General features: G+C 46.0%; 1 protein-coding gene across 1 annotated transcript in view; it reads right to left on the bottom strand.

The window, feature by feature from the left end:
- Positions 1-363: 363 nt before the first annotated feature.
- LOC135504698 (coiled-coil domain-containing protein 102A-like) overlaps positions 364-27738 on the bottom strand; it is a 67528-nt gene continuing 40153 nt past the window's right edge. The window contains exons 7-9 of the mRNA XM_064923494.1: positions 14227-14397; positions 13200-13303; positions 364-1780 (exon numbers count right to left, since the gene is read on the bottom strand). Coding sequence (XP_064779566.1) covers positions 1651-1780; positions 13200-13303; positions 14227-14397 — 405 coding nt within the window. The 3' untranslated portion in view covers positions 364-1650. The remainder of the gene's footprint in view (positions 1781-13199; positions 13304-14226; positions 14398-27738) is intronic.

The following is a 27738-nucleotide window of genomic DNA, read 5'->3' as shown; positions in this document are numbered from 1 at the left end:
TGAGCAGATTCCCAATGTATTAACACAAGGACCTGGCGTTGTTGTGTAACCCAACATCAATGGCGTTTCTCTTCTGCCCCCGAGCCGTGAAGATATCACATCCCGAGATAGACGTGTCTTGTTTTTGAGGGAAACACATCTGGCTGTCTTTCCTTTCATGATTCGCCTCCACCTTGGCCCGAAGGTAGTACTCAATTCCCCTCATGTCACAATAGACATTCAAACGTTGCCCCCCCCCCTCCACGCATGTTGAGTTCATGGCGGCTTTGATGTTCAGATGACCCTCTATCAAGATATTACACCGTCTTAAACGTACACACACATCTGACACAATGCTCATGGAAAGAGACGAACAAAGCAAGGTTTACATGTACACTTGTAACATTTATAGAGCTAAATACAAAAAAAACACTGTGGTTTACAGATCAATCATCAAAAACAACAACATAAATAGTTTGCAAGACCGTGACATATAACTTGGTCCCTGTAGTAGCAGATGAGTAAGCGGGAGTGATAGCCGCTGTCTTATTGCTTCCAGAATGAACAGAACAGAAGGGCCTGCGCACTGAATAAGCTCCCAATGACCACATCATTGACCACGTCTCCATCCACGAGGGTCTTGGCCTGACGAAGATCCTTGTGGATCAACACCGTGCGGTGTGCAGGCCCTTTCTGTGCTTCTCTAGTATGTACTTAATCAGCCCGGGCACCTATGTTTTTCCTAAGGATGTGTGTATTGACCACCAACGTTTCTTTCAGAATGAACAACCCAATATGTCCAGAAGGTAAATACTGTAGGTCTAACGGACCCGTCCTCTACATAAGCACCTTGTCCCTTAGTGGTTACGGTGAGGGGACATAGCGGTGGAGGGCCCTTAATGTCCCTTCATATCCGGTCCCAGTCTCTCCCAAGAATACTACCTGTCCCTCATACTGGGAGAATTTAGCTGTCTGAGGCTGAGCCCAAAACACTGATAAACTAATGATGAGCCCATGTGCCAGGCGCCGAGCACAGTGACCTGACGGCTAAAGACCTTTACTGTACTGAAACGGTGTGCACAGCTAACGATACCAAACGCATTACATAACATTACCAGAACACTGCCGGAACATCACAGCTAGGTCAACGCCCCTTTCCTGAGTGTTTTGAGACATCAGGAAGGATACTGTACAACATTCACTGGGTGACGGGACTCAGGAAAGAGAAAGAGAAGGAAGGGTGTGGAAGAGGAGGCATGAGTTTCAGACCGAGGATTGGGTAGCAGTGTGATTGCGAGAGTTTCACCACTGAGGGTGTTGTAGATATGGAAGTGATGGTAATGATGGTTGGGATCTAGAGGGCTGTAAGCTCAGGCTGTAGTGGCTTGTAACTGTAGTGCACTGTGGGTTGTACTGTAGTGTGGAAGTGTAGTGTACTGTCAGTTGTCGTGTAGGGAGGGCTCTCTCTGGAACCCTGCTGGTAGCTCTGTAGTTCACGGGTTCCATGGCAACCTTGGCCATGACAACCATGTGCCAGTGTTTGTCTCTAACAGGATGAGCCAGGTCAATGGAGATCACAGCTGTCCAACTATCAGTCTGTCTGTCTATGGGACACACACGGTGTGAAATGAAGAGCCCTAAGTCAGAGTCCTTCCTTTGTCCTTCCTTTGTTCATGGGATCTGGATCTGTAGCTCCTCCTCCTCTTCGTCTGGGTCGCTGGGCGGTCCGTCTGGGTTCTCCGGGCTGAACCGAGCTGACCTCATCTTCCCAAACAGGCCCGGGCTCTTCTGCCGCCGCAGTCTAGAACAGAGGAACACAGAGGAGAGGAAGAGTGAGTGGCCTTGAGTGAGAAGGCTACTTCAGGTTTTGATCTCCATTTTCCACAACTGGCACTTAAAGACCCAATGCTGTCAAAATTCTGTTTCCCCTGTAAAAGTCTAATTATTCCCCCAACAACTAAGGTAAAGTTCTTCCAGAAAATCACTGTGGAGATCTCAAAGGTGAGCGAGTAAACAAAGGCATACTTCAGGACTCTGCGTCGGATAAACAAACCATGCATAATTCACCATTGCCTAAAAGCCCAGCACAACGGAGCTGCTTCTGTTGCCAGGTAACACTCAGTTAGCCAGCAATGACCAGTTACTGAGCCACGGCTGCTATACTGGTGATCATATCACATGGACAACAGTGAAATACTAACATTATCTCTACAGAGGTAGAGCGGGGGGACAGGAAGAGAGAGGGAGAGAGGAATAGAGAGAGAGAGAGAAGGCGGAGGTCTGCTCTCTACAACCCAGGTACATTTTTTGAAATTCAGCAGAAGGTTCCCATCAAGCCTGGCTGTAATGAATCCCTCTGAGGCTCAGAGAAAAGCTTAAATTATTTATCAATGAGCCGCTTGCCGAATTAATCTTAATTTTAAGATGATTCATCAACTTGACTTGGGCCCAAAATCCTACCTGCGTGTTTGCAGTCGGCTCGGTCTGCGCCATAATGACAAAGACAAACAGGTACAAAAGAATAGCAGACGCAGTTAATTCCTTAAACCAACACGCTCTCTCTTTCCTGTCTGTTTCGCTCTCTCTTTACCTTCTCCAGCTCCCTCCTTCTCTGTCTTCTACTTTCTCCAACTCCTTCCTTCCCCTGTGTCGTAGCAAGTTCAGTATATCTGCTGTCACGCTTTATTAGGACACAACAGCTTAACCGCCAGGAAACTTGTGCTGAAGATAATGCCTGGCGTCTGAGGCTGTCCAGGTAAATAGACGAGTCATTAGAGAGGAGGAGCCCAGCCAAGACCCGAGACCAACCCAGCTCCCAGGCCATGCAGTTACACTGCGGATCAACTAGAGTCTAGACAGTAGCACTCATGAACCTACGATAGCTAACAACACTAGGCCAGCCACCACTGCACCACTGCCTGCCTGGGACTGACTGGCGACTGACCGACTCACTGACTGACCGACTCACTGACTGACTGACTGACTCACTGAAGGACTCACTGACTGACTGATTGACTGACTCACTGACTGACAGACTGACTGACTGGACTCACTGACTGACTGACTGGACTCACTGACTGATTGACTGAAGGATTCACTGACTGACTGACTGACTCATTGTTTGACTGACTGACTCACTGACTGATTCACTGACTGACCCACTGACTGACTGACTCACTGACTGACTAAAGGATTGACTGACTCACTGACTGACTAAAGGACTCACTGAGTGACTGACTCACTGACTGACTGATTGACTCACTGACTGAAGGACTCACTGACTGAAGGACTCACTGACTGAAGGTCTCACTGACTGAAGGACTCACTGACTGACTGACTGAAGGACTCACTGACTGACTGACTGAAGGACTCACTGACTGACTGACTGAAGGACTCACTGACTGACTGACTGAAGGACTCACTGACTGAAGGACTCACTGACTGACTGAAGGACTCACTGACTGACTGACTGAAGGACTCACTGACTGACTGACTGAAGGACTCACTGACTGACTGACTGAAGGACTCACTGACTGACTGAAGGACTCACTGACTGACTGAAGGACTCACTGACTGACTGAAGGACTCACTGACTAACTGAAGGACTCACTGACTGACTGACTGAAGGACTCACTGACTAACTGAAGGACTCACTGACTGACTGACTGAAGGACTCACTGAAGGACTCACTGACTCACTGAAGGACTCACTGACTCACTGAAAGACTGAAGGACTCACTGACTGACTGACTGAAGGACTCACTGACCGACTGAAGGACTCACTGACTTACTGACTGAAGGACTCACTGACTGACTGACTGAAGGACTCACTGACTGACTGACTGACTGACTGACTGACTGACTCATACTGGAGAGCAGGGAATATGAGAGGGTGGGTGAGCTGGCTGGAAACAGATAGTGAGATTTACATTATGAGCTGTCCAAGTTCATGAGTAATCAATGTGAGCTGGGGGCGCTAATCAGTCAGTAATGATACTGTGTGAAATATTAGGCATAAAAAATAGCCACCCTTCTTTTTTATATTATTATTATGGGTAATATCTTTAGACAATCACATGGTACTGCAAAGCAGACCAGTACTTTAGGGTAAAAGATGGTTATTGTAGTTATTACTGACTAATGCTCAATGTCAGGCACTGTTAGGCCAGCTAAGAGATCTCAGAGGTCTTAGGGCTCTTAGATTATTGACCATCAGTAGAACGAGACCTAGTGATGATAGAGGCAGCATGTCTGATGAGCCATGTATGGCGTTCTAAACCCCCGAGCTGACAAGGTACAAATCTGTCGTTTTGCCCCTGAACAGGCAGTTAACCCACTGTTCCTAGGCCGTCATTGAAAATAAGAATTTGTTCTTAACTGACTTGCCTAGTTAAATAAAGGTAAAGTAAAAATAAATATACACTACCGTTCAAAAGTTTGGGGTCTCTTTGAAATGTCCTTGTTTTTGAAAGAAAAGCACATTTTCTGTCCATTAAAATAACATCAAATTTATCAGAAATACAGTATTGACATTGTTAATGTTGTAGATGACTATTGTAGCTGGAAACGGCAGATTTTTTATGGACTATCTACATAGGCGTACAGAGGCCCATTTTCAGCAACCATCACTCCTGTATTCCAAAGGCACTTTGTGTTAGCTAATCCAAGTTTATAATTTCAAAAGGCTAATTGATCATTAAAAAACCCTTTTGCAATTATGTTAGCACAGCTGAAAACTGTTGTTCTGATTAAAGATGCAATACAACTGGCCTTCTTTAGACTAGTTGAGTATCTGGAGCATCAGCATTTGTGGGTTCAATTACAGGTTCAAAATGGCCAGAAACAAAGCACTTTCTTCTGAAACTCGTCAGTCTATTAGTGTTCTGAGAAATGAAGGCTATTCCATGCGAAAAATTGCCAACAAACTGAAGATCTCGTACAACGCTGTATACTACTCCCTTCACAGAACAGCGCAAACTGGCTCTAACCAGAATAGAAAGAGGAGTGGGAGGCACCAGTGCACAACTGAGCAAGAGGACAAGTACATGAGAGAGTCTTGTTTTAAAGTTCTCCAGATACAGAGAAATACACCTACTGTGTTGTATACTAACCGAGTGTCTAGCTAGCCAACTGGCAAGGTGGTGCGTCACAGTGAGTTATGAAATTAGCCATCTGTAACCTTGAATATGAGTGGAAATGTGAATGTGTCCATAGTATCACGTCTTCACTGTTTTATAAAGTAAAAGTGTTAAGTACAAGTTTATATCCTTTTTAAGAGAATGAGAATTTACATATTTGTGATACAGAGACTAATGATCATAGTCAGAAGGAGACCTAGTGATGAGAAAGGCGGCATGTCTGATGTGCCCTGTGTCTTGTGATAAAATAAAAAGAAAAGTAATCATTCTAAACTTCTACACGCTTGAAAGTCGGTGACATTATTCAAGTGTGCAACATTACCAGCAATAGAGGAGTGAGTGTGTTCAGTGTGTGTATAGTGAGTGTTCAGTTTGAGTTCAGTGTGTGTTCAGTGTGAGTGTTCAGTGTGTGTTCAGTGTGTGTTTAATGAAAGTGCAGTGTGTTCAGTGAGTGTGCAGTGTGTTTAGTGAGTGTTCAGTGTGAGTGTTCAGTGTGTGTTCAATATGTTCAGTGCAAGTGTTCAGTGTATGTTTAGTGAGCATTGAGTGTGTGTTCAGTGTGTGTTCAGTGTGAGTTCAGTGTGTGATCAGTGTGTGTTTAGTGAGCGTTCAGTGTGAGTTCTGTGTGTGTTCAGTGTGATAGTTCAGTGTGTGTTCAGTGTGTGTTCAGTGTGATAGTTCAGTGTGATAGTTCAGTGTGTGTTTGGTGAACATTCAGTGTGTGTTCAGTGTGTGTTCGTTGTGAGTGATCAGTTTGTGTTTGGAATGTGTTTAGTGTGTTCAGTGTGTTCAGCATGAGTGTTCAGTGTGTGTTTAGTGAGCTTTCAGTGTGTGTTCAGTGTAAGTGTTCAGTGTTTGTTCAGGGTGTTCAGTGTGTGAGAGTTCAGTGTGTGAGTGTTCAGTGTGTGTTTAATGTGTTCAGTGTTTGTTTAGTGTCTTCAGTGTGTGTGTTCAGTGTGTGTCCAGTGAACATTCAGTTAGTGTTCAGTGTGTTGAGCTGTGTGCTCAGTGTTTGTTCAGTGTGTTCATTATGAGTGTTCAGTGTTTCTTCAGTGTGTTCAGTATGAGTGTTCAGTGTGTGAGTGTTCAGTGTTTGTTCAGTGTGTTCAGTATGAGTGTTGAGCTGTGTGTTCAGTGATTGTTCAGTGAGAGTGTTGAGCTGTGTATTCTGTGATTGTTCAGTGAGTGTTCAGTGTGTGTTTAGTGAGCATTGAGTGTGTGTTCAGTGTGTGTTCAGTGTGAGTTCAGTGTGTGATCAGTGTGTGTTTAGTGAGCGTTCTGAATGTGTTCAGTGTGATAGTTCAGTGTGATAGTTCAGTGTGTTCAGTGTGTGTTCAGTGTGTGTTTGGTGAACATTCAGTGTGTGTTCAGTGTGAGTGGTCAGTTTGTGTTTGGAATGTGTTTAGTGTGTTTAGTGTGTTCAGTGAGTGTTCAGTGCTTGTTCAGTGTGTTCAGCATGAGTGTTCAGTGTGTGTTTAGTGAGCTTTCAGTGTGTGTTCAGTGTAAGTGTTCAGTGTTTGTTCAGGGTGTTCAGTGTGTGAGTGTTCAGTGTGTGTGTGTGTTTAGTGTGTTCAGTGTTTGTTTAGTGTGTTCAGTGTGAGTGTTCAGTGTGTGTTCAGTGAACATTCAGTTAGTGTTCAGTGTGAGTGTTGAGCTGTGTCTTCAGTGATTGTTCAGTGTGTGTTCAGTGTGAGTGTTCAGTGTTTGTTCAGTGTGTTCATTATGAGTGTTCAGTGTTTCTTCAGTGTGTTCAGTATGAGTGTTCAGTGTGTGAGTGTTCAGTGTTTGTTCAGTGTGTTCAGTATGAGTGCTGAGCTGTGTCTTCAGTGATTGTTCAGTGTGAGTGTTGAGCTGTGTATTCTGTGATTGTTCAGTGAGTGTTCAGTGTGTGTTCAATATGTTCAGTGTAAGTGTTCAGTGTGTGTTTAGTGAGCATTGAGTGTGTGTTCAGTGTGTGTTCAGTGTGAGTTCAGTGTGTGATCAGTGTGTGTTTAGTGAGCGTTCTGTGTGTGTTCAGTGTGATAGTTCAGTGTGATAGTTCAGTGTGTTCAGTGTGTGTTCAGTGTGTGTTTGGTGAACATTCAGTGAGTGTTCAGTGTGTGTTCAGTGTGAGTGGTCAGTTTGTGTTTGGAATGTGTTTAGTGTGTTTAGTGTGTTCAGTGAGTGTTCAGTGCTTGTTCAGTGTGTTCAGCATGAGTGTTCAGTGTATGTTTAGTGAGCTTTCAGTGTGTGTTCAGTGTGAGTTTTCAGTGTTTGTTCAGGGTGTTCAGTGTGAGTGGTCAGTGTGTGTGTGTGTTTAGTGTGTTCAGTGTGTGTTTAGTGTGTTCAGTGTGTGTTTAGTGTGTTCCATGTGTGTTCAGTGTGTGTTTAGTCAACATTCAGTTAGTGTTCAGTGTGAGTTTTGAGCTGTGTGTTCAGTGATTGTTCAGTGTGTGTTCAGTGTGTTTGTTCAGTGTGTTCAGTATGAGTGTTCAGTGTTTCTTCAGTGTGTTCAGTATGAGTGTTCAGTGTGTGTTCAGTGATTGTTCAGTGTGAGTGTTGAGCTGTGTATCAGTGATTGTTCAGTGAGTGTTCAGTGTGTGTTCAGTGTGTGTTCAGTGATTATTCCGTGTGAGTTCAATGATTGTTCAGTGTGAGTGTTGAGCTGTGTGTTCAGTGGTTGTTCAGTGTGTGTTCAGTGTGAGTGTTTAGTGTTTGTTCAGTGTGTTCAGTGTGAGTGTTCAGTGTGTTTGTTCAGTGTGTGCAGTATGAGTGTTCAGTGTTTCTTCAGTGTGTTCAGTATGAGTGTTCAGTGTGTGTGTGTTCAGTGTGTGGTTAGTGAGTGTTTAGTGTGTGTTCAGTGTGAGTTCAGTGTTTGATCAGTGTGAGTGTTTAGTATGAGTGTTCAGTGTGTGTTCAGTGATTGTTCAGTGTGAGTGTTGAGCTGTGTGTTCAGTGATTGTTCAGTGTGAGTGTTGAGCTGTGTGTTCAGTGATTGTTCAGTGTGAGTGTTGAGCTGTGTGTTCAGTGATTGTTCAGTGTGAGTGTTGAGCTGTGTGTTCAGTGATTGTTCAGTGTGAGTGTTCAGTGTGTGTTCAGTGTGTGTTCAGTGTGAGTGTTGAGCTGTGTGTTCAGTGATTGTCCGGTGTGAGTGTTGAGCTGTGTGTTCAGTGATTGTTCAGTGTGTGTTCAGTGTGAGTGTTCAGTATTTGATCAGTGTGTTCAGTATGAGTGTTCATTGTGTGAGTGTTCAGTGTGTGAGTGTTCAGTGTGTGAGTGTGTGCTTAGTGAGCGTTTAGTGTGTGTTCAGTGTGAGTGTTCAGTATTTGATCAGTGTGTTCATTATGAGTGTTCATTGTGTGAGTGTTCAGTGTGTGTTTAGTGTGTTCAGTGTGTTTAGTGTGTGCTTAGTGAGCGTTTAGTGTGTGTTCAGTGTGAGTGTTCAGTGTTTGATCAGTGTGTTCAGTGTGTGTTGAGCTGTGTGTTCAGTGATTGTTCAGTGATTGTTCAGTGTGTGTTCAGTAGGAGTGTTCAGTGATTGTTCAGTGTGTGTGTTCAGTGTGTGTTCAGTGATTGTTCAGTGTGTGTTCAATGTGAGTGTTCAGAGATTGATCAGTGTGAGTGTTGAGCTGTGTGTTCAGTGATTGTTCAGTGTGTGTTCAGTGTGAGTGTTCAGTAAATGATCAGTGTGAGTGTTGAGCTGTGTGTTCAGTGATTGTTCAGTGTGTGTTCAGTGTATGTGTTCAGTGATTGATCTGTGTGAGTGTTGAGCTGTGCCCCATGCAGCATCCAGTTGGGAGACAAAGTGACACTAATGTGACATGGTGGCTCTGTGGGGCCATATCTGATCCCTCACCCACAGGCTTCAGCACCTCACTCTGCACATCAAAGACCCAACACAGCTTCACATAATGAATCCACTCCCTCCTCAATTATAGATGACCCTGGTCTGAGCTGCAGCTCAACCAGCAAAGGACACTCCCTCACCTCAGCCCTGACAAACAACATCCTTATTAAAACTACACAACCACTCATGTTATTATGATGTGAGAGTGTTGAACTATTTCTAGAAATTTGCAGGATGGATTGGCGTGCCTGTTCGCAGTGAATCTGCAGTAGTGTGCGCTGCTGTGTGTGTTGTGATGACGCACGGCTAGAATGGCTCAAGGGTGAACTGAGCCTCAGTTTAGAAAAAGAAAGAACACTGCCTCCCACACAGCCAGGGATCACTCTCCGTCAAATTAGATTATTCAACCAGGTAGAGAGAATCAGCCTCTACGATATGTCCGCTATAGAGAAAACTATACCCTGGCAAGTACAGAATATACTATGTTAAGTATTTCCAAGAAGCAGTATCTGTGTTAGTGCTCCCATTTACAACTCTCTGTTCTCATCCTCTGTGGTGTAATGCTAGCCTGGTTCCAGGTCTGTTTGTGCTGTCCTGTCAATCTCTGTGGTTACTGACTATATACAGGAGTTCACAGGACAATACCAACAGATGTGGAATCAGGCTAGTATGATGGAGCCAGAGGCCTAGATTGACCCTCTCTTTTCCCCAGGCCATGTTAGTCTACTGGGGGACTCACTGACAGGAACAGAGATCCTTTTAATGGCGCTAAATTACACATAATAGTGTTTTGACCACAGTCACCCACTAAACGACTAAAAGCTTTTCCATTGCCCAAACACTTAGCAAGGCCATTTTAAGGTGTCAGAGAGTACATCTGAAGGATAAGAGAGAGAGAGAGAGAGAGAGAGAGAGAGAGAGAGAGAGAGAGAGAGAGAGACCAAAGAGACCGAAAGAGACCGAAAGAGAGCGAAAGAGAGGGTGGGGGGATATAGAAATTATACCCACTGGGCAAAAACTGGTTGTATCAACATTGTTTCCATGTCATTACAAAAACATAAATGTGATTTGTTAAAAAGTCATCAACGTAGGGGAATTTCCCATTTTTTCCACACAACTTTGAACTTAAATCCAATGACATGTTTTGTTGATTTCACGTCAAATTCACGTTAGTTGACAACTCAACAGAAATGAAATCAAAACCAAACAATTAAATTGCGCCTGTGCCCAGTGGGTAGTCTATATTTTCATGCTGCTACTATAATTAATTTATCAAACTCATGCCCAATTGCTTCCACAATATCTTCCACAACAAAGCCTCCACTACAAATGCATGAACGCAAATCAATCTAATCTATAAAGCCAACAGCCTTGCTAAACTGCTAATGTGTTATTTCTGTCTGTTCACAGCTGGTACAAAATCAAATAGCAATGTGGCACACTCCGTGGGAATATACAGTATGAAGGCTATACGTTAGATTGAAAGGAGAGAGAAATCAAGGTTAGAAAGATCTCAAATACCAACACAATCCTAAGCCCTTCCTCTTAAATCTATAGACGAAACCAACGTTGTTTTCCCCACCTCGCTTTCCCTCTCTTTTCTAATCCTCCTCTCCTACTCCATCTCTTCTGTTATATAACCACCTCTCAGATCACGTTAAACCCACTAACGCTGCTCCTCGGAAGACATACAAGCCGAGAGGAGAACTTCAAATGGCAGCGCACACAACCTGCTGTCAACATCCACAGCTCTACATTGGGGCTGTGCGTGTTAAGCCTCTCACTGTTCATCCAGAGTGTTTTGCTAATATCGTTGGTTCTCCACAACCTGCGTCCCATTTTGAAGTCTGAATTGGCCCCCTGATTGCGCTAAACAGACAAGCCTGCTACAGTGACGGGAAATCAAAAGAAAAGAACATGCTTCATTTGATCCACTTTCTAATTACAAAGCAGGATCACTGAGTGAGCCAGCTAACTTTGATAAACAGCCATGAATAACTATTGAATTTATGGTTCATTAAGGAAGTTAAACTTAGATATGTGGTTTTGGATGTTGAATCAATTAGACCATGCCCATGTCAAGCTTATTTTTCAAAGAAATTATAAGTCATCTCAGAATATTAAGGCAAGTTGGCTGGCTAACTCATTGATTCTGCCTTGTAGAATAGGCCTACACCTCAGCCATAGAAGTGGCTAGTTGTTTATGTCCAGTGTGACAGATTGGAACGGCACAGTATCACAAAGCGTAAAGGCCAGATCCTGGTGTAAAGATGCCTCACATGACATCACCACACCTCCGGATCAGGACCTTTCTGTTTTAACAACGTTCTGACAGTGTCATGGCGACGGCATTACAATAACGCCCCCCATTGTTAGGGACCTTTCTCATGGTGCTAGCTTTGTCTGTCTGTCTGTCTGTCTGTCTGTCTGTCTGTCTGTCTGTCTGTCTGTCTGTCTGTCTGTCTGTCTTTCGTGTTCATCTCTTATCTCCCTCTCCATTTCTCCCAGGCCATTATATCCACACGCTTCAGCGCCGTCTGCAACTATCTCACCACTGACGCTAGGCCTGTTAACAAACCCGGGGGCCAAAGGTCATGTGTGTATAGGCTATGTAGAGTATGTGTGTGTGTGTGTGCGCTTGTGACATTGAGCGTGTGTGCACAGGATTAGATGATCCACAGAGGATTGATTGATAAATCGATGTGAAGGATGGACTTTTAACAAGCTACAGTAAAATAAGCATTTGGCAGGCTGGGCCACTAACCAACCCCCCCCACACACACACACACACACACACACACACACACACACACACACACACACACACACACACACACACACACACACACACACACACACACACACACACACACACACACACACACACACACACACTACTGGCTGTCCCAGAATGCAACAGAGGTTTTCCCGGATCACCTGGCCTGGTCTGAGGTATTGATTTAGACATTAGCTTTATGATCATAGACTGGGCTGGAGCTGGGAGACCACTAAACTATTTATATCTCAGACAGACAGGCTGGGATGTGGTGGGAACTATTCCCCTGGTTAAAGGGATAGTGAGACATTTTGGCATTGTCTTTTTTCTACTTCCCCAGGGTCAGATGAACTCATGGATACCATTTGTATGTCTCTGCGTGTAGTTTGAAGGAAGGTGCAGGTCGTCTCTGGAGCCATTGCTAACTAGCTGAAGGTCTATAGGAACAGCTAGTATGCTAGTTCATCTGACTCTGGGTGTGTAGAAAAAAAGGGCTTTTATTGCCATAATGTCACATTCTCCCTTTAAAGAGTCAGAGGAGAGAGATCAAAGAAAGCATTACATGTGGCCGGAAAAGATGGGAGAGAAAGAAATGACAGAAAGAGAGAGGAGTGATAGGATAGTAAAATACCAATCGGAGAGGTAGTGGACAACCACTAAATCTCAAAATCCTTCATCTATTAATATTTCATTTTTTAAAAACCATTAATATTCCCACTCCTATCCAGCTACGACCCGTGCATCAGGGTTAATGTGGTTTGAGCGAGTTCATCCACGTACAGTACAGTGTTATACTAGGTACCTGATGAGGCCTGACTCCCTCACTGTTCCAGGTCAGGGCTCCATGAGGCCGTGTGTGTGTGTGTTCCTAAAGGCATGCCCATGCCAACACGCCTGTCACCCCTCTGCTAAGCTACAGGGGGCCAGCACCGCTGTGCTGCACACAGGCTCTGTGTTACTACGGTAAACTGTGACTGGGCGGCCCTGGATTGGCTGTCGGAGGGGATGAGCTGGGATGCGGGTGGAATGATAAGGCAGAGAGAGAGAGAGAGCGAGAGAGAGAGAGAGAGAGAGAGAGAGAGAGAGAGCTGGGGGACAGGACGGCTAGTAGACAGACTGGCCTAGTGTGAGCAGGGCTGCTTGCCTGACAAACTAAGACACAAGCCTCACAGTGGGCTAATATTCTCCAGCTAAGATACCTGGGAGAACCAGAGTTTAGAACACAAGCATGGCAGCCATACACTGTCTGATTAAACCTCTTACACTACCAAAGACCGCTGAGAAGGGTATGACATTGGACGTGTGAAAGTGTACTTTTCCTGCATGTAGATAAACATAGGTAGAGTGTGTGTGTGAGAGCATATATGAGAGGTGTGTATGTGAGTGTGTGTGTGTGTGTGTGTGTGTATGTGTGTGTGTGTGTGTGTGAGAGAGAGCATATGATGTGTGTATGCGTGTGTGTGTGTCAGAATCAATCGTACCGGGACTGCAGATGTTCCAGTTGGACCTGGAGGTTCTCTGACTGCTCCACCTGCTCATCCAGAGACCTCTGTAGCTTCCTGGTCTGATTATGGGCCTCATCCAGCTGAGTGAGGGAGAGAGTGAGAGAGTGAGACAGAGAGAGAGAGAGAGAGAGAGACAGAGAGAGACAGAGAGAGAGAGAGAGAGAGAGAGAGAGAGAGAGAGAGAGAGAGAGAGAGAGAGAGAGAGAGAGAGAGAGAGAGAGAGAGAGAGAAATCGGTCATTGCAAATCAAAGTTACACCAGACTACAAATCCCAGAATTAGTATTCTGAAATTAATACTTTGGATCAAAATCCTAGATACCCAACACAAGCACTTACTGACAGTATGTACAGTATGTGTACTGTATCTACACTGCCCTCTGTAATTGTTGGGACAGTGAAGCATGTTTTCTTCTTTTGGCTCTATACTCCAAAAGTTTGGATTTAAAATCAAACAATGACTATAAGGTTAAGGTGCGGACTGTCAGATTTAACTTGAGGGTATGTCCATCCATATCGGGTGAACTGCTTAGAAACGACAGCACTTTTTTGTACCTATTCCCCCCAAAAAGCAAAAGTATTGGGACAAATTCACTTATATGTGTATTAATTAATAATGACGAGTGAGAAAGTTACAGACGCATAAATATCACCCCCCCCCCAAAATAAAAAAAAATAATAATAATAATGCTAACCTCTCCCCATTAGAGTAACAGGGGAGGTTGTGTGGGTCTATAACTTTCAAATACTTCACTTTTTACTACTTGAATACACATAAGTGTATTGATCCCAGTACTTTTTCTCCCCTAAAATGAGGGGACGATGTAGAGAAAGTGCTATAATTTCTAAACGGTTCAACGGATATGGATGAAAATACCCTCAAATTAAAGCCGACAGTCTGAACCTTAACCTCAAATTAACCAAATGCTTAATTGTCCCAATATTTACATAGGGAACTGTATATGTATCCATGTATAAGTGAATGTGGTGTGTGTTGGTGCTTACCTCGTCCTCCGCCTGACCCAGTTCTTTCTTCAGCTCCTCCACCCTCAGCCTCAGCTTCTTCACCTCTGTCTCATGCTGCTCCACCTTCCGGTTGGCGTGGGCCAACTCGGCCATCTTGTCCTGGTACTGCTTCTTCACCTTGGAGTGGATGTGGCGCATGTCTGCCAACTCCTGAGTAGCAGAGGGGTCAGGGTCAGTCTGCTAGTCTGTTAGAGTGGATTTAAATCGGGCCTCGGGTCCGTTAAGTACCGGCGCTTATATGTCAATTTCCGTTTCAAGCATGACGGATGGGTGTCGGATGTCGTTGGGTCAAATGAGAGTACATTCCAGAGTAGCAGATCCTCCAAGATATATTCCTTGTGAGTTGAGTGAGTTTCTCTGGTCTTTGTTCTGCTAGACATCATTGCTACTGTTCGTTAGAGCATTGAGGAACTGATCAATTGGCAGGAGCACCCTTAACACATTCACGCGATAGAGAAGTACGGACTCCCATTGAAAGTAGACATACTGTGCCAGGAAAAGCTTGTGCCGAGCTGAACGCTTACAAACCATTACCCGTACAGCGAGAATAAAGAACACAAAGAAAACATAAAGGAAACCTTGAAACACTTGAACTGGACTGACCCCCTGGACTGACCACCTGCAATTGACTCTTCACACCTTAGCACAGATGCACTCACGCACACACACGCACACGCACACACACACACACACACACACACACACACACACACACACACACACACACACACACACACACACACACACACACACACACACACACACACACACACAGACCATGTGACCTAGAAGCAAAGAGTCAGGCATCAAGGAACATTCCTTTCCAGGTGGTCTGGGTGTGTGTGTGTGTTCTTGTGTGTGTGTGTGTGTTCTTGTGTGTGTGTGTGTGTGTGTGTGTGTGTGTGTGTGTGTGTGTGTGTGTGTGTGTGTGTGTGTGTGTGTGTGTGTGTGTGTGTGTGTGTGTGTGTGTGTAAGTGAGTGTAAGTGAGTGCATCTGTGCTAAGGTGTGAAGAGTCAAGTGCAGTCCAGGTGGTCAGTTCAGGGGGTCAGTCCAGGAGGTCAGTCCAGGGGTCAGTCCAGTTCAAGTGTGTCAACACACTCACAACTGCTGCTACCAGTCTCTTATTATGATTGCTAAATACAGGACAGTTTAAAAACTTGCCCCCCAATCCCCCCTTCCTCAAAATGCGTGTAAATATTGCACTATAAATCGTGCCTTCCTGTATTATATTTACCGTTACGCTAAAACGTTTATTCTATTCTACTGAGCCATTTACTTTATGTTCGTATTCTTATCTTTTATTATTTCTTATGGTTGTTGTCAAAAACTCGAAACTTGAAAAGACAACCACAAAAAAAACCCTGCTCACAGATCTCAGATGAGTTGAGCATGTTTCTCATTTTCTCTGCTTTGCATTGAACAGCCAGAGTGCAGTCTTGACTTAACCCCCACTGTCATCACTCACATCAGTTGAGTTCTCCTGAGGATTCTCCTGTATGATCAGGGCAGAACAGCATGCACTACTGTTTTACAAGGCCAGAGAAATCAAACAGGAGTGAGGGAGGGAGACAAGAACGGGAGGAAGAGACAGAGAGCGGAGAGTGGAGCAAGAGAGAGAGAGAGATGAGGAGGAGGGAGGGCATTGGTATTCCCTAGCTGCATAGCCAAGCACTCAAGCAGCCCTGGCTAGATGAGCGGTCCTATTGAAGCAGACGGTATTGATTCAGTGCTCCAGCTCTCCACTTAACAGGAAGGGAAAAAATACGACTTCAAAAAGCACAACAACAAAAGGGAGGAAGTTGAGGTTTGCAGTTGAGGTGATAAACGGTGTAAGCAATGCCTCAGTCTGCCACTGGCGGTGTGATATGCCTACTACTAAATCACTATACGAAATACCCAAATCGATGCGGGGCCAAGTCAGAAAATAACTTCCCCAAACGTATTGTTTTCTTACACCTAAGAATTTATTGACACCTTTAAATCAAAATGACAATCCACCGACACATTCGTAAACACAAGCCCTCGCTATCATATTCAAAAACCTCTCTAATACGGTTGGCCCAATCAGAAAATATATAGACACATCCGACAGAATGTGTTTTATTTAAATCAACTATATGCACTGAGCTTGTCTGGTGTTTTAAGAGCACTGTTTGATGAAATAATTAAGACACACGGATGTCTAGAGGGAGTCTGACCGCAATTGATTTGATTGTGCCGGGCCGGGCTCAGACTTGCTGTGCTGTGTTACAAAAAAAAAGACAGCACACGTTGTCTCTCTCTCCTCCCTGCTGCAGCAACACAGAACATCAACAGTCAGGAGGTAAAGAGGAAGTCAGATGTGTGGAATAAACAGGTTGTGGAAAAATCAGACGTGTCTTTTTTTGCTACTGCTCGACTAAAGAAATCTTGGTCGACCAACAGTCTATCGACTAAACAATCGACCAGTCGATGAAATGGGGTCAGCCCTACTCTCTAACCACACCGTCACAGACAAATCATATAGATAGAACCAGAGAAGTGGAAAATTGGAATAGTCAGGGAGACCATGGACGTACAACAGTGGAAATACGTCCATTGCCATCCCATTGGTCTCAGCGGGCCCATTGAGTCCTTGATTAAAGGTGAATTATTGATGTGTTTCTGTGGCTTTCATGTGTTCTGTCAGGCTGTATATGGCTCCCACAGTGACTAGCTCACACACAGAGACACTTTCAATGACACACAGCCAGGTTAGAGTGACAGGAGAGATAGGCTGTGCTGTGTACAGGAGAAGAGAGCGAAAGAGAGAGACAGAGAGAGTGAGAGAAAGAGAGAGGGAGAGACAGAGAGAGAGAGAGACAGAGACAGAGACAGAGAGACAGACAGAGAGAGATAGAGAGAGAGAGAGACACACAGAGAAAGAGAGAGGGAGAGACAGAGAGAGAGAGAGACACACAGAGAGAGAGAGAGAGAGAGAGAGAGACAGAGACAGAGAGAGACACAGAGAGAGAGAGAGAGAGAGAGAGACAGAGACAGAGAGAGAGCGACAGAGAGAGACAGAGAGAGACAGAGAGATTAGAGGGAGCACATGGTTCATGAATAATTCAAAATGATAATCAAGTGTCCAGACTGTGTGAAAACACATGCATGATGTGGCTCCCACAACTCCCAGTACTGCCAAGACTGGTTGAGGGGATACACACACACACACACACACACACACACACACACACACACACACACACACACACACACACACACACACACACACACACACACACCTTGAATCCCCAGACCACCTGGAAAGAAATATTCCTTGATGCTTGACTCTTTGTTTCTAGGTCACATGGTCTACTTCAACTGCCTCTGGGAGTCCCAGTAGAAAATACATTTAACCCGGGGAGCATGACGACCAAGACTCGAGGATGACTTGCTATTATGTTTATTTACTTATTTTATTTTTTTCTGATTGTCGTTGCGTTGACAATCTTGCTCATTTGTTTACGATGTTAATAGTGTTAATGAATCATTCCATTTCCAAAGTACGTTTTGGCAGTATGTACATTCTTGTCTACTATTGTACTATTGTACAGCATGTAGAACAGCACTATCTGACCCGGAGACTGTGTGTGTGGTGATAGTGGAGGAGCTGTAAAGGGGCAGATGATTTACGATACAATATCAAGGGTTTCAAAAACTTTGAAATGAACAATGTAACCGCAAAACCCTGATCCCCAAAACTGCATTTGGTGTACTGTAGCCTAAATAATAATAAAACAACCATCGTATCTTTTATCAAACTAAAAGGACTAGGCTTGTTTGTAGCAGGGGTCATACAGTGGTAACATTAGTAGTAGATGGTGTACTTTGAGCAGGAAATCCCCGGTCATATATGACCTCATTAAGCAGATAATTGTTTGGTTGATTGATGTGAGATGTGACAGGGGTTAAGTGGAAGGGGGTCGTACGGTCTGGATTGATACTATATACATAGAGGCACACAACGACAGGCAGGCGGAATGCCCTCATCAAGTGCCTAGTTTAGACAAAGGAAGAGAGGGAGGGAAACACAGGGGAATTTGAAAAAAATAATAATTTTGATTTCACCTTTATTTAAACAGGTAGGCTAGTTGAGAACAAGTTCTCATTTACAATTGCGACCTGGCCAAGATAAAGCAAAGAACAAACAACAACACAGAGTTAAACATGGAATAAACAAACATACAGTCAATAACACAATAGAAAAAAAGTCTATATACAGTGTTTGCAAATGGTGTGAGGAGGTAAGGCAATAAATAGGCCATAGTAGCGAAGTAATTACAATTTATCAAATTAACACTGGAGTTATAGATGTGCAGATGATGATGTGCAACTAGAAATACTGGTGTGTAAAAGAGCAAAAAAGTAAATAAAAACAATATGGGGATGAGGTAGGTAGATTGGATGGGCTATTTACAGATGGGCTGTGTACAGCTGCAGCGATCGGTTAGTTGCTCAGATAGCTGATGTTTAAAGATAGTGAGGGAGATATAAGTCTCCAACTTCAGTGATTTTTGCTATTTGTTCCAGTCCTTGGCAACAGAGAACTGGAAGGAAAGGCGGCTAAAGTAGGTGTTGGCTTTGAGGATGACCAGTGAGATATACCTGCTGGAGCGCGTGGGTGTGAGCTGAGATAAGGAGCTTTACCTAGCAAAGACTTATAGATGACATTGAGCCAGTGAGTTTGGCGACAGATATGTAGCGAGGGCCAGCCGACGAGGGCATAGAGGTCGCAGTGGTGGGTGGTATAAGGGGCTTTGGTGACAAAACGGATGGCACTGTGATAGACTGCATCCAGTTTGCTGATGTGTTGGAGGCTATTTTGTAAATGACATGTCCGAAGTCGAGGATCGGTAGGATAGTCCGTTTTACGAGGGTATGTTTTGTCGGCGTGAGTGAAGGAGTCTTTGTTGCAAAATAGGAAGCAGATTCTAGATTCAACTTCGGATTGGAGATGTTTAACATGAGTCTGGAAGGAGAGTTTGAAGGAGAGATGGGGGGGAAAGAGGGAGGAGAGTGGCACGGTAGGGGTTTGCAAGCGTGAATAAACGAGACAGAGGTGAAGACGAAGAGCAGTGGGGATTTTCCAAAAGAAAAAGCGTCATGAAAAAGAGAAAGAACTGGAAGAAGGAAAAGATGACCGTGTGATGTCCAAGAGAAGAGAAAGAGAAAGAACTGGAAGAAGGAAAAGATGACCGTGTGATGTCCAAGAGAAGAAAAAGAGAAAGAACTGGAAGAAGGAAAAGATGACCGTGTGATGTCCAAGAGAAGAGAAAGAGAAAGAACTGGAAGAAGGAAAAGATGACCGTGTGATGTCCAAGAGAAGAAAAAGAGAAAGAACTGGAAGAAGGAAAAGATGACCGTGTGATGTCCAAGAGAAGAGAAAGAGAAAGAACTGGAAGAAGGAAAAGATGACCGTGTGATGTCCAAGAGAAGAGAAAGAGAAAGAACTGCAAGAAGGAAAAGATGACTGTGTGATGTCCAAGAGAAGAAAAAGAGAAAGAACTGGAAGAAGGAAAAGATGACCGTGTGATGTCCAAGAGAAGAAAAAGAGAAAGAACTGGAAGAAGGAAAAGATGACCGTGTGATGTCCAAGAGAAGAAAAAGAGAATGCGTGACATCACTGCGTCACGTTATCTGACAAAGAACCACTTCAGAGTTTGGAACTTTGAAGTCAGTGAGATGCAGCGGAATCAGACAGCATTCTCTACTGTTGGATCGAAGGTTTCACTCAGCTGTAATGTGGGTTTGAGTGTCCTCTGCGAAGGGACTGCTTCGATGAAGAGAGGAGGGGCGAGTCTCCGGGCTAAGAGCTGAGTCTACATAAAACATGAGGGAGAGACTGATGAATGATCTATGATGATGAAGGTACTCACTGGAGGTGAGAGACGGAGATTATGCACTCAAACTGATTCACAGACACTGCTAAGAGCGTGTGTGAATGTCTGCACGCACGCACACACACTGGAGGAATCCTGTCCAAAAAGCACATCAAATGTAACACACAGCTGAAGAGCCACATAATGACACATGTAGGAAACACCCTTACAGTTACATTTTTCACACCAAGCTTGACAGAAACAGACATGAGCAGTAAGACACCCAGCCCCATAGCCAATCAGTAAATAAATAAAGAGAGGTTGGAGGGAGCGAGATAAAGAGGGGCGTCACGCAAGGCAAGCAGTTTAAATGTTTCTCCGTGACTGGCTCCAAGACCCTGAAATGTGTCATAACATCCGCTTCACTGCACTGAAACAAAGACACACACGACACAAAATACACTACATACTCTAATCAAAGTGACCACACATGCTAGCATTAACATGAAGACACGACGCACAAAATGACCCAACACGTAGCGAACCAGCCAGGACGGAGAAAGATTCAAAAGCTATATGCACACAGACATTCTTCACACGTGATCTCTTCCACCCACACTCCCGTTTCCCCTCCTCCTCTGCCATTAGCATATTTTCATACATGTATTGACACCCACACACACAGATGCATAGCCAAGTCAGAGATAGACAGCGCATAGGCCTACACATACACACACACACACAAGCACACATGCTTGCACACGCTCACACACACACACACGAGAAATCTCGCTTACACACTATATTTTACCCTAATAGTTTTATCATATGTAATATAGTATTCATTTAGACCCATATACTGCACACCCACCCAATCCACACACACACACACACACACACACACACACACACACACACACACACACACACACACACACACACACACACACACACACACACACACACACACACACACACACACACACACACACACACACACACCAGATAGTAGAATTGGGTTGATTATGAGGCTGCCTGAGGGAACGGAGCCTATTGCTATGCTCCAGCACGATTGGTCAGGAAATCTATGGAGATGGGAGAGGGGGAGGGAGAGAGAAGATGGTGACAGAGTGATTCATCAATGGGAAACTGGGGGCACTGGGGTGGTAATGGTTCCACAGTTAGCTAACGGCTCCATAAGCCCATCTCTACTGAGCTAGGTGTGTGATTCACACTGGCCCCCTAGAAGAACCAAAGAGCTGCCAGGGGGAGCACCTATCCCCCCCAGGCTACACCTCCGCCAGACAGCCTGCTCACACAGTTCCCCCGGGGTGTGTTCAGCAAGACACAACATTTTGGAACCGTCGACAATGTTTAGCAACTGAACGTGTCCTTGGGTACTGTCTATACCTGCCATTCTACAGGACGGATCCAACTGGGCTGGTTGAATACGGTCTTAAAGGCTAGACAGATGAAACCAGTCTGCCCTGGACCATACCTAGCACAGTTTAAAATTCAGTTTGCAGGCTGCATTATCCATAATTAAATATCTGTAATATTTTCAAGGCAAACACTTAGTCATAATATAGCTGAAGTTCTCCCTCTGCCTAGGATGTAGAGACTCCCTATAGGCGATAATAAACACACACACAGCTCCAAGTAGACCTGGCCCCCGACCCGGGTTGCCCCTATGCAGGGTAGCAGAGCCCAACTGCAGTAATTGAGGGAGCAGGTGCATGGCCTTGGGGTCACCACCTGCAATTGCTGGAGTTCATCTCCCCACGCACCTGGCAACGGAGCAAACTCATTACCCTGGCCACTCCCCGGCCCTGCAACACCTGCCCCAGCCGCCTGCCCTGCAACACCTGCCCCAGCCGCCGGCCCTGCAACACCTGCCCCAGCCGCCTGCCCTGCAACACCTGCCCCAGCCGCCTGCCCTGCAACACCTGCCCCAGCCGCCTGCCCTGCAACACCTGCCCCAGCCGCCTGCCCTGCAACACCTGCCCCAGCCGCCTGCCCTGCAACACCTGCCCCAGCCGCCTGCCCTGCAACACCTGCCCCAGCCGCCTGCCCTGCAACACCTGCCCCAGCCGCCTGCCCTGCAACACCTGCCCCAGCCGCCTGCCCTGCAACACCTGCCCCAGCCGCCTGCCCTGCAACACCTGCCCCAGCCGCCTGCCCTGCAACACCTGCCCCAGCCGCCTGCTCCTTGGCCTATCCTCACATTCCTCTCCTGCTTCTCTCTTCCATACTGGTGCTACTCCTCACCATCCTTAACGTGTTTCACTTCTCTACAATACCACTGCTCTGCTCTCTCCCACATCCATGCCACTATGATTTCCCCCTTCCATATAAACACGTTTTCCTCTCACCTTCATTTCACCTCTCCTTTCCCTCCTGTCCTGTTCCCCGCCTCCCTTTCTCATAAAGACATTTTGCTGACCCTCGCCCTGTAATGTACTTCTCTCCTCCTCCTCCTCTCCTCCCCCTCTCTCCTCCCCCTCTCTCCTCCCCCTCTCTCCTCATAGCTGAGAATAAATGTCAGGTTAAAAGAAGAGCTCCTTGACGAGGGGAAGGAAGGTAGGTCTATTTTGTCAGAGCACACATCAGGGCAGATTTTCCCCTTTCCCACCCTTTTGCTCACTCTCTCTCTCTCTCTCTCTCTCTCACACACACACACATTTATCTCAGTCCTCCAGCCTGAAAAGCATGTTCCCTCAAATAACCTCAGTTTCTGCATGGTATCAGTAAAATCCCTTCCTCTCTGCTTCTCCTGCTCACATATAGTATAGCAGTTCTATTTGCCCTTCACACACACAGGAACACATAACACACACACACAGACAAACACCCCCCTCTACAATCTCCTGTACCTGTTCTGTGTCCCTTGTCAGACTCAGTGCCACTACAGCTCTCTCTCTCACTCTTAATTACATCTCTGGGCTGCCTGGGAACTGCTGCATTAGTTACCAGGCTCATAAATAAGCCATCCAGGCAAGCAGTAATGGGAGTCATTTACACTGAGCACAGGCCACATGGCCTACCTGCAACTAACAGGCCTGTTAAGGCTGAATGGACTTCAGGGGAGAGCCGCGTCACACTGACTGAAGTCCCCTGGTTCTGCTCTGACACACTGGAGACACACACAAAAGGTCACGCCCTGTGCGCTGTAGCATGTTCTTCCTCTCCGTCACATGCTGTGCAGCAGCATGTTCACATTCAGACGCACCTGCCATGCAAGGTTGGGCACGCTACGGATTGACAATACGCATTCATGGAGTATCAGAGGGAGGAGGAGAGAGAGGAAGGGGACGCTGAGAGCGACGGGGATATGAAATAGAAGACTCCCCCACGGAAAGCACAGCAGGTCCAAATGGAAAAGTACTGAGACGGGAACCCTGAATCTGAGGAACAAGACAAATCATTTCATACTAATTAATCCCAGATGTTATAACCACACGCCAGGAGAGCTCATCTACATACACACGCACGCATGGAACGACAACAAAACAATGAATGTGGGTACAGGTACACACACACACACACACACAGATGCAAACACTGCAACAAACACACGCATATTAAGCATATCCGCCTCAATGAAACACACACATTGCAAACCCACGCAACAGACGCTGTGATGATAATGAAGCTTGCCAACTAATGTAACCTGTTAACCGGCACCAACAGTTTGAGAGAGTCAGTCCCTTATAAAAGCAGAGCAGATGAGTAGTGTGGATGGGCTCATTAATCATGTGGTACTGACCCCTCTCATCTCCAGGTTATATTCCTGGAGATGGGAGGGGCCTGGGGGGGTGACACCTGCAGGGTAGAGCAGGGGCAGCTGTTTCAGGGGGGGGGGTGTATTGGCCCTATATGCTGCAGCTGCATTAAATGGAGGGAGGGTGGAAAGGTTTGGTTGAGTTTACTTGTGTTTGAGAAAGAGAAAGACAGAGGCAATTGGATCAATGGAACGGAGTCAAACACGTTGTTTCCATGCGTTTGGTACCCTACCATTGATTCCATTCCAGCTATGACAATGAGCCTGTCCTCATATAGCTGGTCCCTCCCCCTCCCTCCCTCCCTCCCACCCACCCTCCCTCCCACCCCCTCCCTCCCACCCACCTCCCTCCCTACCTACCTACCTACCTACCTACCTACCTACCTACCTACCTACCTACCTGTGCTTCCACATTAATTTTTAACCTACGATTAGTTTACGCACAGATGTCTGGATCAGTGTGTGAAGCTGAAATAGAATCCTGCGGCGCTCCCATATTAAATCTAATTTCTGTACTGGCATCTGAACATGTGTCACATCGTTTACTAGGGCTTCATAATGTGGACGAGAGTAGTGCCGGCAGAGAAATGAGAGAAAGTCCTTGTGTGTGAGAGAGAGAGATCGAGGTTAAACTGTACATGTCTGATTTGTATGTAAAGTGAATGCAAGGTGAGTTCAAACAGTGTGTGTGTGTGTGTGTGTGTGTGTGTGTGTGTGTGTGTGTGTGTGTGTGTGTGTGTGTGTGTGTGTGTGTGTGTGTGTGTGTGTGTGTGTGTGTGTGTGTGTGTGTGTGTGTGTGTGTGTGTGTGTGTGTGTGTGTGTGTGTGTGTGTGTGTGTGTGTGTGTGTGTGTGTGTGTGTCACTGAGGGCAGGGGCTTGTCTCTACACATAGGGAGATTCATCTTATTCATCGAGCATAAAAGATGAAACCCGGTGTATAGTATTCTAATATATAGCCGAGCAGTTCTCCTTGTCATCTTCAGCATATGTCTTGACTGAGTGATGTGGCGGAGAGACGTCTGAGCATCTACAGAGGCTTCGGGAATAACTACCTGCAACGCAGACACACACGTGCATAAGCACGCACACACTCACACACGCACAGATGGTGAGACGGTAGGGTCTCAGTGGGGATGCTGGCGATGGTAAAGGGTGTGTGCTTCTTGGCTGGGCCACAGTTGGCAAGAGAGGCGACTCATTGTTACAGACTGGAACTACGAAGAAGGGACTCACCTCCTAGAAAACAACATGGATCAAAGTCGACAACAACCAACAAACAGTCAACAACCACTTCTTCAACAAAAGACAACCTACAGTACCGGGACAATTCCAGATTAAAGGACACTGTGGAGTTACTACTGCTGATATGTGTGTGTGTGAACCTATTGATACCAGACAGACAGACAGACAGACAGACAGACAGACAGACAGACAGACAGACAGACAGACAGACAGCGCTATCTCACATAGGGAGAGATCCCCCTGAGGCTTGGCCTTGTACGAGGCCTCTGGGAGGAGAAAGAGAAGAGATGGAGGGAGCACAGGGGCAGTGTGTGTCAGACAGCTTAGACAGCACACTGATAAACCTCTGGCCTGTTCTACAGGATGTGACCGGCACTGTGGCTCTCAGCTCAGCCTCTGTATCAAACCTCTCTTTACCCCTCTCTCTGCACTTCACTTTCTTCATCAATAGGCTGCAGTTCAACTTGTCTTCAATGTGACCAATGCACGCGCACACACACACACACACACACACACACACACACACACACCAAGATGGATGACAACACACAGGCACAAACACAGTCCCATTCCCCCTCTCTCTCCTCAGGCCATCTGAATTGTACCGCGACAGAGGACATCAATCTCCTAGCTGGCCGTGAGTTGCTCAGAAAGCCTGGGCTGAGGATGGATATGATTTTGGTATCAATCACACTTTGTTCTTTGTCGGTGTCGCCACAGTGTCTTAATCGCTCTGCGTGTTTCTCTCCCCCTGTCTCGATCGATACCCTGCCTCAACAGCACACAGAGAAGGACATCAATCCAGCCCCACAGTCTCAACGTCTCCAGCCTGGCCTATTTGTATACTAGAGACACACACACACACATACATCCTATTCCTTATCTGGGTTGATATACTTGGTGCTTGGCCTCTTCTTTTCAGGTCCTCTACTCTCCACACTCTCACTTACTCCCCCGTTGCCCTCTATCTTTCTCTACCATCCTTCATCCATCCATCTTTTTCCTGCTCCTCCCTCTCGCCACCCCACCCCTCCCCACCCTGGCTGACAGAGAGTGTGTGAGAATGACTGGATGAGAGAGAGAGAGAGAGAGAGAGAGAGAGAGAGAGAGAGAGAGAGAGAGAGAGAGGGAGAGCGAGAGAAGGAGAATGAATGAGTGGGTGGGTGGGTGGGTGGGTGGGTGGGTGGGTGGGTGGGTGGGTGGGTGGGTGGGTGGGTGGGTGGGTGAGAGAGCGAGAATGAATGAGTAAGTGAGTGGGTGAGAGAGTGGGTGAGCGAGAGAGCGCGAGAGAGAGAGAGAGAGAGAGAGAGAGGGAGAGCGAGAGAAGGAGAATGAATGAGTGGGTGGGTGGGTGGCTGAAGGAGTAAGGTGGGTATGCAGGGTGCTTCAGGCCCAGTCTATAAATCTGACGGACGGTGCTCATAACGAGCCTACACCGAGTGGTTTTATTCCTTCATAGATCCCTCAAACAGGGCACAGCTGGACCCAGAGATTACACCCAGACAGGGATAGATCGAGAGGGAAGAATGGCGGGAGGGAGGGACAGACAGAGGGACAGCAACATATCCTCTATTCTCCTCTATTCTCTCCCAGGGGTGACCTGATGTGTTACACGTGATCAGTTACCACAGAGTGCGCTGCTCTCATTCCACAGCAGCCAGCTAGACACCATGTCTGATGGACACATGCGTCGTACGTGTCTGATGAGAGGCATATTTCCTACGTGTCCAACAAGCAGGCAGAGACCTAACGACTAGAGATGATTCACAGCCATACGGTGTGTAATGTAATGTGGCAGGAGGCTGTATGCCATACAGTGCACTGAGCCCTATCCAGCAGAATGCATTCATGTCATCTAGTGCACAAGGACACTACCCAGTCGGAACAGGCCACCTGCTCTTGATGGATAAGGGTGCCTAATCTCTGTGACATGGGCAGAATTTATGGACAGCACAGGATAATTGGGTCCTGTGGCAGTGTAGCACTGTGCATGAGGGGGACGGATTTGAACGGAAGATGTCAAGGTTCCTCCATCTCCATTTGTCTGTCTGTGTGCTCCACATTCACTTTCCTTCCCACTACCTCCTCTGTCTCCCAGTTCACGCGAGACTATTTGCAAATAAGTATCCCTCAGGGCGGAAGGCCTGATGTGTGTTAATCGTAGAGCCTAGAGGGGTAAGCGCAGTGCGCCAGCAGCCGAAAGGTCTCTGGTTCGCATCCCCGAGCAGACTAAATGAAAAATCTGTTGATGTGCCATTGCTCCTGTAATTAATTTGGGATAAGGCAACTTGAAACAACTGTGGGACGTATTGGAGTCAACATGGGCCAGTGTCACTGCTGAATGATTTTGACACCTTGTAGTCCTGGCGAGTTGAGGCTCTTCTTATGGGCAAAAGGGGGTGCAACTCAATATTAGGAAGGTGTTCCTAAAGTTTTGTACACTGTGTATGTCTGCTGCAGAGAGACAAGAGGGCGTCGGCACACTTTTTATTTTTAAAGATGGAGAACAAGCTATAGGATGAAAATTACCAGAGTTTTGGTGCAGGTACAGCCGATAAGCGCTATCTAATGCTCATTTTTATATTTATTTTTTATTTACTTACAAATTGATCAAATACAATATTGTC

This window comes from Oncorhynchus masou, chromosome 2 (genome assembly GCF_036934945.1).
Source record: "Oncorhynchus masou masou isolate Uvic2021 chromosome 2, UVic_Omas_1.1, whole genome shotgun sequence".
Taxonomy (NCBI): domain Eukaryota; kingdom Metazoa; phylum Chordata; class Actinopteri; order Salmoniformes; family Salmonidae; genus Oncorhynchus; species Oncorhynchus masou.
This window is presented reverse-complemented; position numbering and strand designations above follow the sequence as displayed.